Source organism: Macaca thibetana, chromosome 1 (assembly GCF_024542745.1).
Source record: "Macaca thibetana thibetana isolate TM-01 chromosome 1, ASM2454274v1, whole genome shotgun sequence".
NCBI classification, from domain to species: Eukaryota; Metazoa; Chordata; class Mammalia; order Primates; family Cercopithecidae; genus Macaca; species Macaca thibetana.
Window position 1 is genome coordinate 63,322,388 of NC_065578.1, and position 13,082 is coordinate 63,335,469.

At 42.5% G+C, this 13,082-nt stretch overlaps 1 protein-coding gene across 3 annotated transcripts in view; it reads left to right on the top strand.

Moving 5' to 3' along the window:
• ROR1 (receptor tyrosine kinase like orphan receptor 1) overlaps positions 1-13,082 on the top strand; it is a 410,977-nt gene that overhangs the window by 360,260 nt on the left and 37,635 nt on the right. For all 3 annotated transcript variants that reach the window (XM_050756448.1, XM_050756588.1, XM_050756527.1), the window contains 3 exons: positions 7,082-7,209; positions 9,814-10,131; positions 12,145-12,390. In XM_050756448.1, the coding sequence (XP_050612405.1) occupies positions 7,082-7,209; positions 9,814-10,131; positions 12,145-12,390 (692 nt within the window). The remainder of the gene's footprint in view (positions 1-7,081; positions 7,210-9,813; positions 10,132-12,144; positions 12,391-13,082) is intronic.

The window sequence follows — 13,082 nt, forward strand, 5'->3', positions numbered from 1 at the left end:
GGTCAAGTATGTTAACACGTACTTTTTGATGCCCATTTTCAGACTGGTCTTTAGAAAGGAGTGTTTGTGAGATAACTTCAGGATCACATATTTAACCTGTAATCTCTTGACCACAGCCAGCCTGAGGCGAAGTCTGCTTTTGGTGCTCCCGACAGCTCCCCTTCCTGGATGCTCACCCTCCCCAGCCATCCTTTTCCATGTCTCTGCCTACACCTGTCCAGATGCTGCCTCTCCCAGGGCCATCATTTCAAGGTGTGTGCAGCTAGAGCTGATAAGATTTAAATGATGCCCCCTCCTCCTGGTTAGCTGTTAACCAAGGTTGCTTCCCGGCTTGAAGTCTCCTCAGAAAGAGGAAGGAGGTAGGTTGGGATAGGAGGTAACTTTTCAGACCACCTCCAATTATAATCTGTTCTTAAAAGTGTCTGTGTCTCTGATCTTCTATCTACATTGGAATAATTCTGCATCTTTTACTTGGATCCTTAGTTTTATAATGTAGCCCCATTTTATTAAAAGCCAGGACTATTTTTACCTTAAGAGATCTGTTTGCCCCTCCCAAGGGAGAAGAACCCTGCCTCTGAAGTGGGAAGCTTCACACTCAGCTCGAGGTTACTAGAGCCGTTATGTGGTCATGCTTTTAACCAGATCTGCTAATAGATGGCCTGATTCACAAGTTTTAAAAAGGGGTATTTTCCATTTATTCATGGCCGTGATGGTCTTTTGGGAAAGCATGAGTAAGTTGTGTTTGCTTGGGTAAAGAGAAATTACTATCCACATGACAGAAAGTAATTCCCACTTTAGTAAACTGCCCACTGAGCAAACCTGTGGACCCTGCATCTCTTTGAGCTGTGTGATGACTTTCCTTCAGGGGTTTTAGGGGCAGCCATCTTGATGTGATTTCCTCTCCATGGCTCAAAACAGCGTCTATGAAAGGGGCTGGGGGGATAAATTCAGAGGTAAGAGATGTTGGGTTATTAATTCACTGCACTCTGTCCCTGCGAAGCTGCCATGCTGTGGGATTGCTGAGCCACTGTCCCTGGCATTCCATTTGAAGAGCCGTGAGAATCAGAACAAAGGAACCTGCTATACTGAGTGAACTGCTCATGCTTATATCAGATTAGTCTGCTTGGAAGTGACTTACAAAGCTACCCCACAACCTCCCCCATCTCGAGGCTTGAATTTGCAACCATTGGCCCTCTTCCAAGCTCCCTCTACCTTGGCCCTTGTGTAAATGATATTTTTTTAAATTACAGTGAAATTCACATAATGTAGAGTTCACCATTTTATTTTATTATATATTTTATTATCGTTATTTTTTTAAAGAGATAGTCTTGCTCTGTCACCCAGGCTGGAGTGCAGTGGTACGATCATGGCTAACTGCAGCCTCGGACTCCTGGACCCAAGCAATCCTCCTGCCTCAGCCCCCTGAGTAGATAGGCCTATGTGTGTGTGCCACCATGCCCTGCTAATTTTTTTATTTTTATTTTTGTAGAGACAGAGCCTCACTATGTTGCCCAGGCTGGTCTTGAACTCCAGGCCTCAATCGATCCTCCCACCTTGATCTCCTAAAGTGCTGGGATTATAGGCGTGAGCCACTGCACCCAGCCAGAATTAACCATATTAAAAAGAATAAGTCAATAGTAGTTAGTATATTCATAAGGTTGTGTAACCACCACATCTGTCTAGTTCCAAAACATTTTCATCATCTCAAAATAAAATTCCATGCCCACTAAGCAGCTGCTTCTCATTCCTCCCTGTTCCCCAGCCCCTAGCAACCACCAATCTGCTTTTCTCCGAAGACTTATCTATTTTAAATATTTCATATAAATGGGATTATACAATATGTGCCCTTTTTGTTCGGTTTATTTCCTTAGCATGTTTTTGAGGCTCTCCCACATCATAACCTGTTTCAGTACCTCATTCACTTTTCATGGCTGAATAATACAGTCTATTGTATGTATCTACCACCTTTTTTCTATCCATTCATCTGTCGATGAACGCCTGAGTTGTTCCCACCTTTGGACTATTGTGAATAGTGCTGCTCTGCACATTTGTGTACAAGTGTATGTGTTTGAGTACCTGTTTTCAATTATTTGGTTTAAGTGAGATTTTACAGTCAGGAAAGTCCCTCTGCATCCATTCTCTTCTCATTAAGAAGAGGTAGAAGGCTGGGCATGGTGGCTCATGCCTGTAATCCTAGCACTTTGGGAGGCTGAGGCAGGTGGATCATCTGAGGTCAGGAGTTCGAGATCAGCCTGGCCAACATGGTGAAAACCTGTCTCTACTAAAAATACAAAAATTAGCCAGGCGTGGTGGCACATGCCTGTAATCCCAGCTACTCAGGAGGCTGAGGAAGGAGAATTGCTTGAACCTGGGAGGTGGTGGTTGCAGTGATCTGAGATTGTGCCACTGCACTCCAGCCTGTGCAATGGGAGCGAGACTCCTTCTCAAAAAAAAAAAGAAAAGAAAAGAAAAGGAGAGGTAGGCATTTTAACTGAAATTATCCCCAAAAAGAACATTTTAAGACCAAATTTGTCAGTACCAATCAGTTCAGCTATGTCTGCCCATACCCTGTATATTCTGATGAGGGAGAAAATGGCTTCCAATTTAGAGGATACTCCTGGTATGGAGAAGGGTCCACGTTGGTGGGCTAGCCTGGGACAGTCTCCTCATCTCTTCTAGTTCTGTTGGCCAGTCAGTGGTAAGATGGGCGCTAAACAGATTAAATAGTATATGAAACTGGAAATCTGTGGAATGGTTTGATGAAAGTACTGGGAATGGGTGGGGTTAGTGAGTAACTAACTTTCCAGAGAAGGTAGGGGCATTTGGATCTTAAAGATGAGAACATTCACAAGGTGAATGAGAGGGTGGAGGGCATGCCAGCCCTCAGGATGAGCATGGGCCACAACACATCAGCATCGAAGTGCATCCTGTGGTTTGAGACTAGCAAGATCATCCATATGACTAGTATCATCAGGCTCGTAGGCTTGTCTGGTAGGGAAGGAAGCTGGAAAAGCTGACAAGAACTAGATTATAAAGTGTCTGCAGAACAGCATTTCCTTCCCTTGCTCTGCAGTCATTCCTAGATGTGCACTCCTTTTGCTGCCGCAGTGTTCCACAATCCCTTTTAGCATTCTTCAAGTATCCTTCATAAGCTCCTTGCCCTGGAGAAGGAGGAGACCCTGGAGGTGGAGTGCAGACCCCATTTGCGTTTCCCAATCCCATGGCAGAGAATGTGGCAGGTTGTAGAGGCTGGCAACATGGTTACTCAGTTACCTTTATGAGAAACATGAGTTCCCATCACAAAGCACCCCTGCAGCTTGACATCACGGTGAGGCAGCCGGTGCACGCTGGTGCCAGCCACTGTGATGAATGGCCAAATTCCATTTGCCCTTTCCCAATGCACTTTTCTTCTCCGTTGCATGCAGCCTTGGGCACACTCATGGCAAGTGCCCTTGCACTTTTGCTGCCTTGCCACTTGCTTCACATTTTTAATTTGCTGAGTGTGGAGGGAGGCAGGAAGACATCAATGATGAAAGAAGTGTGAGCCGGAAAAAAGCATAAAGCTGATTAATGCTGGAGGAGCATTTGTTCCCCTCCAGCCAAAGCCAGTGGGGAAAAATGGAAAAGAATGAAAAGTGATTTTGACTTTATGTTTAAAAGAAAACCTTTTACCACCCAGCATACCCCAAAGCTTCTCCACAGCAGAAAGCCCCTGTAAGCATTGCAAAAGCTCCATCACCAAACTACTTGGAAAGAAGCTATAGAGTGTGGTTAGAAACACTGTTTAGGGCAAATCTAGCTCTACTACTTGCTGTGTAACTTTGGGTAAGTTCTCTATGCTTTCTGACTCTCACTTTTCTCATCTGTAAAATGGGAATAATTACATCTTTACCTTCTTCATAAGATTGTTGTTGGGATTAAATGACTTAGTATCTGTTTTAGAAGTATATGAAACTTAGTAGTATATGGTACAGAATCTAGACTCATTATAAGTCTCCTTCTCGATTAGGCTGATTTAACTAAGAGTAGTATTGAAAAGCAGAACATAGTTACAGACCTAACAACATGGGATAGTGGCCTCATCTTGAGTTTCAGTTTAAATCCTAGCTCCACCACTGACTGGCTTTGTGAATTTGAGCAAGTCACTTAACTTTGAGTTTAAATAACTTTGAGTTTCTCCCTCATAAAATAAGAACAATAGCTCATCAGGGGCTGCTTTGAGGAAAGTACCTAACACAGTACCCAGCCCAGAGCAGCAGACACTCAATACATGTTTGGTTTTTTTTTTTTTAGTGTTGTGGTTCTCAACCACATTCAAATCACCTGGTAGGTTTCTTTAAGCATGGGTACCTAAGCCTCATCCCCAGAGACTATGATTTAATAGGTCTAAGGTGGGACCTGGGCATTGGTATTTCCTAAAGCTTCTCAAGGAGATTTTTTCTTTTTTTTTTTTTTTTTTTTTTTTTTTTTTTGAGATAGTCTCACTCTGTCACCCAGGCTGGAGTGCAGTGGCATGATCTTGGCTCACTGCAACCTCCACCTCCTGGGTTCTCCTACCTCAGCCTCCTGAGTAGCTGGGATTACAGGCACCTGCCACCACACCCAACTAATTTTTGTATTTTTAGTAGAGATGGGGTTTCACCATGTTGACTAGGCTGGTCTTGAACTCCTGACCTTAGATAATCCACCTGCCTCGGCCTCCCAATGTGCTGCCAAGGCGATTCTCACAAGGAGCCGAGACAGAGCCACTCCCCAGCAGATAACAGTACATACCGGTTTTGGGTTTTTTTGTTTTCTTTTTAAAAAATCTGTCCCCCAGGAGACTGAACAGGATAGGAGGAATTCTGGGAATAGTCAAAAATTTAATACACCTGCAGCTCTAAGCCCTTGATAAGAAATGTGCAGCCAAGGAATTGCATTCCATTTTATTCTGGAAAAAAAAAAAAAAAAAGCATTCAGAGTCTTTTTAAGAGTCATGAACTGGAAAGGTGGTAAGAAGTTTAGCCTAAGCCTCACACATAAAATATGGGAACTCCCAGTAGGTTGGGGATTTATATGTGGGGGTAATTCCAGGGTTTTGTCCTCCCGAGAGATATAAATTGAAGCCTTGAGAGTTTAATGTGGGGGAGAAAGAAGTGTTCTCATAATGACACCTTAAAAATCCAGGGCTCTGCTAATGCCTAGGGATAGAAAAGCGTCATCTGTAATAGCAGGGGGTGGCATGGGGGTGTATTCTGGTCTCTGTACTTAGGTTTCCAAGATCCAAGTGTAGGTCATCAAGAACCTTCTTTCTCCCCATAGGTTTATGGTATTAGTTACCCAATAAAAGTTGGGTTAATTTTACAACCCAAGTAAAATTTAAGCCAAAAAGCCTTCAGCATTACTCTAGGATTTATGAAAGTAAACATGTGGAGTGCTTGCAGGATTGTGCAACAGTAAAATTTCAATGTCTTTATGTCAGGTATATGATATATTCATTTGTATGTGTATTTAAAGGTTAAGTTTTTAAGAGCTTTGCAATACAAACTATTTTCAGGACTAAACTGAAGATACTTCCCCCACCTTCACCCTTAAAATGATTCTTTTAATGAATGGGAGTAGAGAGAAGCAGAAATTAGTGTCCTATCAGGTGATTTTTCCACTTGGTTTGCTGCTATCCTTTGACTTGCTAGACTCCTGCACTAGACCTTCAAGTGGGAAGTGCAGCACCACAGCACTAACCACAGTCCCTCTTACGATGTAGGAGCTTAGTAAATAACTGTCTTTTAAATAAATGTCTTCTTTGGTCATTGTAAATACTTTAAGAACAGCCATATGTTATCTCTACAATTTAAAAAAGCTTTTACATTATCTGATGGGATCGTCATGACTTTCCTTTGTAGGGCAGAGAAGTCAGTTACTGTGTCCAACTTGTAGATGAGAAAATTGTGGCTCAGAGGGCTCAGACAGCTTGCCTAAGGGCACCCAAATGTTAAACTCAGGAAGAGAATTTTGTTCTCCTGACTTTGCTCTGAGGGATTTTTACTTAGAAGAAACCAAAGAGGAAAAACGGTATTTTTTTTTTTTTTTTTTTTTTTGAAATGATATATTGAGGAGGAGCATCCAGGGTTGAAGTCAACCCATACACGTGGCAGGCAGACTTTGGTTTGGCTATGGTCTGCCTTTGAGAAACAGCTGGATGTTCTGCACTGGGGGGATCTTGTGCTCCTCGTAGGCCCTCGTGGGAGATGGTAGCCTCTGCCCTTTCAGGTTGAGCCTACCATCTTGGGTCCTCATCTCCAGTTTTAGATCTCCAGTCCTTTTACCTGGCACATGAATCATGTCATTTCTGGTGTCCCTCTGTCTTCAAGATGAAATCTACCACCCCTTCTTTTAAAAAACTATTATAATTTTGAGGCCACAAAATTGTAGTAAGACTATTTTTTAAAATTTTAGGGAAGCATGAAAGCAAAATTTCCATGGACATTTTCTCTAGATTTCCTTGGATTTAGTGCCTCAATTCAAACTCTCCAGGCCATGGTTTGCCCTGGCCTCTTTGGGCAGGGTAGAGATAATGGAGGTTAAGCAGTGAAGAGCCACCTAACTGAGCTGCCGTCAGGTTTCTTCCCAGCTGCCCCCAGCTTCTCACCCCATGGATCCCCCTAATTGACATGTCAGTTGGAGTGGATCTGGTGGCTAATTCGCCCACGCCTTTGTAGCAAATGAAGCAGAAATAATCTGTGCTTAAAAAACAAAAAACTGCAGAACATGTGCCCAGATTTCCAACTCATTTCCTCTTGACTCCTATAACGACATCATCTTCCAGTCCACCACCAGCTGCGAAAATAAAAGCATTTTCTCCCATATTTAAGGATGATTTTGTGCTTCAGGACGACTTTCTGGGGGTGTAGGAAACTTGACCAATATGACCAACAGATGTTTTAAGAACTGAGCAAAAGCCCCCAATTCCTTAGCCCAGTCTTTTGTATATTGTGCCCAACTGTGCCCCCTAGTGACTATTTAGGGTATCATGCAGTCAGAGCTTGCCGTGCCCTGTATGTATGTGGTGCATCAGCTGATGTCTGTCTGTGCTTTCTTTCAGAGATGAGTATGAAGAAGATGGATTCTGTCAGCCATACAGAGGGATTGCATGTGCAAGATTTATTGGCAACCGCACCGTCTACATGGAGTCTTTGCACATGCAAGGGGAAATAGAAAATCAGATCACAGGTAAGTAGCACCAGTGAAATTATATTTGTCCCTTGAATAACTATTTTTCTCACCAAAAGTTTTATTGAGCTCCTCTCTTGACAAAGGATTAAGCTCGGCATGGGGGTTGGGAGCAGGACCATAAAAAAGCATGAGACATGATCTCTGTGCTCTGGAATTTACATTAAAGTAATTTATTGAAGGTTGCTCTTAGAGGAAAAGGAAGCTTTGCAAAATCTCACATTCATTCAAACACTCAATAAATATTATTAAGTGCTTTCAGTGTACCAGGACTGAACCTGAATGGGAGAGATGATGGTGTGTAAATAAGCCAGGTACATCTCTGCCCTCACAGAGCTTACTGTTTAGAAGCAACATGATGTCGACTGAGAGGGGATGAATTTAGAGTTTAGAATTCTGGACGCTCATCCCGGAACTATTATGATAGTGAACTTTGGGGAAATCGATTACTTTCCCAAAAAGTCCCCTTCTTCATCTGTGAAGTGAGTGATGAGGCAAGATGACCATCCCTCTCTTCTTGCTCTAGCTTTCAGTATTTCACCCTTCGTTTTTCTTAATTGAAAGTATCCTTTTCATGGAAATCTAGTAGCGAAGCACTTGCTAGCACACATGAGTTAAAGTAGCATAGGCTACCTTGTAGGATTTTGCATGCATCATTCTGGTGCTTACAGCCGCTTTGTCCCCTTCCATTAGTGTAGTTACGATGCCTCTGTGTCACGTACCCTTTGCAATCCGTTCACATTGCCTTCGTGAGATTCTAATGAGGTTGCCATATCTAGCAAATAAAAATTCAGGATACCCAGTTACATTTGAATTTCAGATAAACAACAAATACTTAGTATAAGTATGTCATAAATATTTATCTGAAATTGAAATGTAACCATTGTCTTGTTCTTTATCTGGCAACCCTAGGAGAGGTAAGAACAAACCCAAGGCAGAAACATAGAACAGCAAAAGATCCAGAAGCTATGTGGAAGCTATGTGCTATGAGGAATGTGAAGGAACTGAGAGGAGGCCAGGGGGAAGACGGGGGAGGATTTTTTTTTTTTTTTTTTTTTTTTTTTTTTGAGACGGAGTCTTGCTCTGTCACCCAGGCTGGAGTGCAGTGGCGCGATCTCGGCTCACTGCAAGCTCCGCTTCCCAGGTTCACGCCATTCTCCTGCCTCAGCAACCCAGAGGACTCTTTAACCAACCAAAAGAAGCAACTATAGGAATAGGTAGTTGCCATTTTCTGAAGCCCTCATTTCAGCAGGAAGAAAACTCTGAAATTTCAAAGAGCAGTAGGACTGACAGAGAGGTGCTGTTAAACACCCATTTCAACCTAATGTAAGAATGCCTTAACGTACTTTTAACTGAATATCCACAAAAACAAGTAGACATTTTGGGCCAGGCACAGTGGCTCACTCCTGTAATCCCAGCACTTTGGGAGGCTGAGGCGGGTGGATCATTTGAGGCCAGGAGTTCAAGACCAGCCTGGCCCACATAGCAAAACCCCATCTCTACTAAAAAACAATATAAAAATAGCTGGGTCTGGTGGTACGTGCCTGTAGTCCCAGCTACTCAGGAGGCTGAGGTACAAGAATCCCTTGAACCTGGGAGGCAGAAGTTGCACTGAGCCAAGAGCGTAACCCTGCATTCCAGCCTGGGTGACAGAGTGACACTGTCTCAAAAAAAAAAAAAAAAAGTGGAAGTTTTGATGTAAATAATTGGTAACTTATTTATAAAAATCCTCTCTTGGAGATTTCTAACGGGTATCAGCCTGGTGGAAAGTATCACAGTTTTTTAAAAAATTCATTTACCTTTGTTTATCCCAGCGTTTCCCAAACTTGTTGGCTTATTTCTCAAGCACTATTCTATTTCACACAATTAATGTTCTGAGCAACATACTTGGGGAAATAATGTATCAACAACCTCATAGATTGCCTTGTAAGGTGTAAGCTCCTTGTCAATAGCGGTATTCAAAGGTAGGCTGGTGCGCTTTTTGTGCATCTTACCCTACTGGTAGGAGATTAAGCTAAGGAACCACTAATATTCGATGATACGCCTTGGAACAATTGCACTGTGCTCTTTGAGAACTTCCAAGTAAGTTGCCTCATTTTCAGTAGTAGAAAGTATTTAAGCCACATAGAAATTAAGCAAGTTACCCTAAGTCATCCAGCAACTCTTGCCATCCAGCAAGACACAGAACTGGATCCTGTGCTCAGGCTCAGCCACTGCAGAAACAAGTTCTGTCCCTACAGCTGTCAGATGTTTTAGAAGCCTCACAAAACCAATAAAAAGCACCAGATGAAACACAAAGTTCGATTGCTTTGTAGTAAAAAAATGAAAAATATATTGTATTTTAACCTAATTAATTTTTGTATTAGGAAACGGTACATATGTAATTTAATCCTGTTTTTTCAACTTTGTAGTCAAAATGGTTTTTTTCAAGCCAGTGAAAGTAAGCTGCTTAGACATCTGAAATGAATCTCCTTCTCTGGGCCTTGTCTGTTTCAGCACAGCGGATTCCTCGCAATGTGTATTTATATCTGATATCTGTTGACGAGATAACCAAAGAAGATAAACCCTGGCCTCTGGGAGTTAATAATTGTGTTTGTTTTCCAGCTGCCTTCACTATGATTGGCACTTCCAGTCACTTATCTGATAAGTGTTCTCAGTTCGCCATTCCTTCCCTGTGCCACTATGCCTTCCCGTACTGTGATGAAACTTCATCCGTCCCAAAGCCCCGTGACTTGTGTCGCGATGAATGTGAAATCCTGGAAAATGTCCTGTGTCAAACAGAGTACATTTTTGCAAGATCAAATCCCATGATTCTGATGAGGCTGAAACTGCCAAACTGTGAAGATCTCCCCCAGCCAGAGAGCCCAGAAGCTGCAAACTGTATCCGGATTGGAATTCCCATGGCAGACCCTATAAATAAAAGTAAGTGGTAGCCCCTGACCTTCTGTGCTGTTCTAAGGGTCAGCAACCTCATGGCACAGGGAAAGCTGGACCTTAACCCATAGTGATTTTCATACTGTTAATCAAATTATTTTCCAATGGGCTGAGTACTGTGCCTGAGCATTCAGTGGTGGGTTAGACATAGTTATCTACAAGAAGCTTCATGAAGACAATAATTTTAAAATATGGGAGCTGGTTTCTCAATAACTTAAACATAGAATTACCATATGACCTAGCGATTCTACTCCTGAGTATGTAATCAAAAGAACTGAAAACAGATGTTCAAACAAAAACTCATATGAGAATGTTTATAACAACACTATTTACAGTAGCCAAAGGGTGGAAACGACCCAAATGTCCATCAGTAGAGGAGCGGTTAAACAAATTGTGGTATATCCACACAGTGAAACATTATTTATCCACAAAAAGAAATGAAATACAGATACATGCTACAAACCTGGGTGAATCTGGAAAACATTATACTAAGTAAAAGAAGCCAGACACCATTGTATGATCCATTTACATGAAATTTCCAGAATCGATAAATCCATATAGACGGAATTCAGATTAGTGGTTACCAGGGGCCAGGCTAGGGGTAGTGGAGAGTGACTGTTTAATAGATATGGGGTTTCCTTTTAGAGTACTATAAGTATTCTAGAACCTATAGTGGTGATGGTTGTACAATATTGTGAATGTACTAAATAAATGCACTAATGGTACACGTCATGGTAAGTGTATTATAGCAAGTATCAGCACATTCTTGCATTGCTATAAAGAAATACCTGAAACTGGGTAATTTATAAAGAAAGGAAGTTTAATTGATTCACGTGTGGTTCTGCAGGCTGTACAGGGAGTATAGCAACTTCTGCTTCTGAGGAGTCCTCAGGAAGCTTCTAATCATGGCAGAAGGTGAAGGGAGAGCAAGCTTCTTACATGGCAGGAGCAGGAGAAAGAGAGAGTGAGTAGGGAGGTGCCACATGCTTTTAAACGGCCATGAGAGTGAGAACTTACTCACTATCCCAAGGACAGTACCAAGGGGGGTTGGTGTTAAACCATTCACAAGAAACCTGCTCCCATGATCCAATCACCTCCCACCAGGCCCCACCTCCAACACTGGGGATTAGGGAGATTTGGTGGGGACACCGACCCAAACCATATCATACCACTATTTTAAAGATATAGATGGTTTGCCTCCATCCCCTACCCACTCAACACCACCAAGCAAAAGACTATTTCAGTGTACATTTCCCTTTCATCTAGAATTAATCTCAGTGGCAATTTTTTAGTTTCCATTTGGTCATTAATGCTATTTTATGAGTTAAGTAAATGAATGCATCTAAAATGCTTAACACATGGTAAGGGCTCAGTAGCATCATTATTGTCATTGTCATTACTTCTCCAAACTCCAATTCAGTTCAACTGTACAGATTCTGCAGTGCTTTAAGTCCCTGTGGCCACCTGGGAGGGCTACTTAATGGGATCTGCTTCTCAAGGGTGCTGACCCCATCAGCACAGAGATAGCCCTAACTTTTGTTAGAAACCCAGAATGCACAGCCTCTAATAAGCATGTTCTGTGAATTACAATACCAACTAGATTCCTTATTACATGATTCATGTCTAAAGCTGCCAATCAGAATGGAAGGAAAAGTTTGGCTTGAACCTTCCTTGAACCATTCACTAGGAAATTACTTCTGTGCCCCTAGGTCCTACCCCAGTTCCGATTTCTTCTGTGTTCAATGTTAAAAATACTTTTAGAATACTGATTTTATTACTGAAGCAAAAGCTTTAAATCCTCCCAGGAATGTAACTGCAAGGCAGGCCCTGGGTCCAAGCCCAGCAAAGCAGGGAGATTGCCCTGCATGGCCCCTGACCAGCAGGGAAGCTGTGGCCACAGGTTAATTACCTGCCCTCCCCTCCAGAAACTGCTGGCTAGAGGAGAGCTCTAGCATTTCCTGTGTTTCTTTCTAATTGTTTGGGCTTTTGTGTGTTTTTCAGATCACAAGTGTTATAACAGCACAGGTGTGGACTACCGGGGAACCGTCAGCGTGACCAAATCAGGGCGCCAGTGCCAGCCGTGGAATTCCCAGTATCCACACACACACACCTTCACCGCACTTCGTTTCCCAGAGCTGAATGGAGGCCATTCCTACTGCCGCAACCCAGGGAATCAGAAGGAAGCTCCCTGGTGCTTCACCTTGGATGAAAACTTTAAGTCTGATCTGTGTGACATCCCAGCTTGTGGTAAATAGAAGTCATTGCCCCTAATGTATTCAATCACCTTTAAAGATCTCTATCCTACCCCTCTTCATTTAGGAGAATCCTATAAGGGGGGCAAAGGAAACGGATAGTATTTGCTTGATCTCAAATTGTTTTTAGGGTAAACCCTGCTGTTTGTACATAAAACACCTTGTAAGGTACCAAAACACGTTCTCAAGAACTCAATTGCCTTTATACCTGCAGCCATTGCACCAGGGGATGTAACAGGGACCCAGCCCTCCAGAGGCACAGTTGAGACAGTTTATCACACTGGTTTTTGTAGAAAAAGATGTTACCCAGAATGGTCTGTGTCCAAGTAGACCTTTTTAGCAAAAAAGGAATATTGGAAGCAGAAAGAAAATTGTTTTCTGTATGCCTTAAGAACACCACAAGGCAGGATGAATCTACAACCATTACTCGGTCATCCTGAGAATCTGTGAATAAACTGTGTCCTTCGTTACATCTGTTAATACTGCAAAAGAAGTATATAGGTGTCTAGTAAGAAAATGGAATTCCTGAGTCAGTTAACTGTTCCTTTTTCTAGAAAATGTTTGGAGAAAATAATGAAAATAGGCCAAGCATGGTGGCTTATGCCTGTAATCCCAACACTTTGGGAAGGCTGAGGCAGGAGGATCATTTGAGCCCTGGGGTTCAAGACCAGCCCAGGCGACATAGCA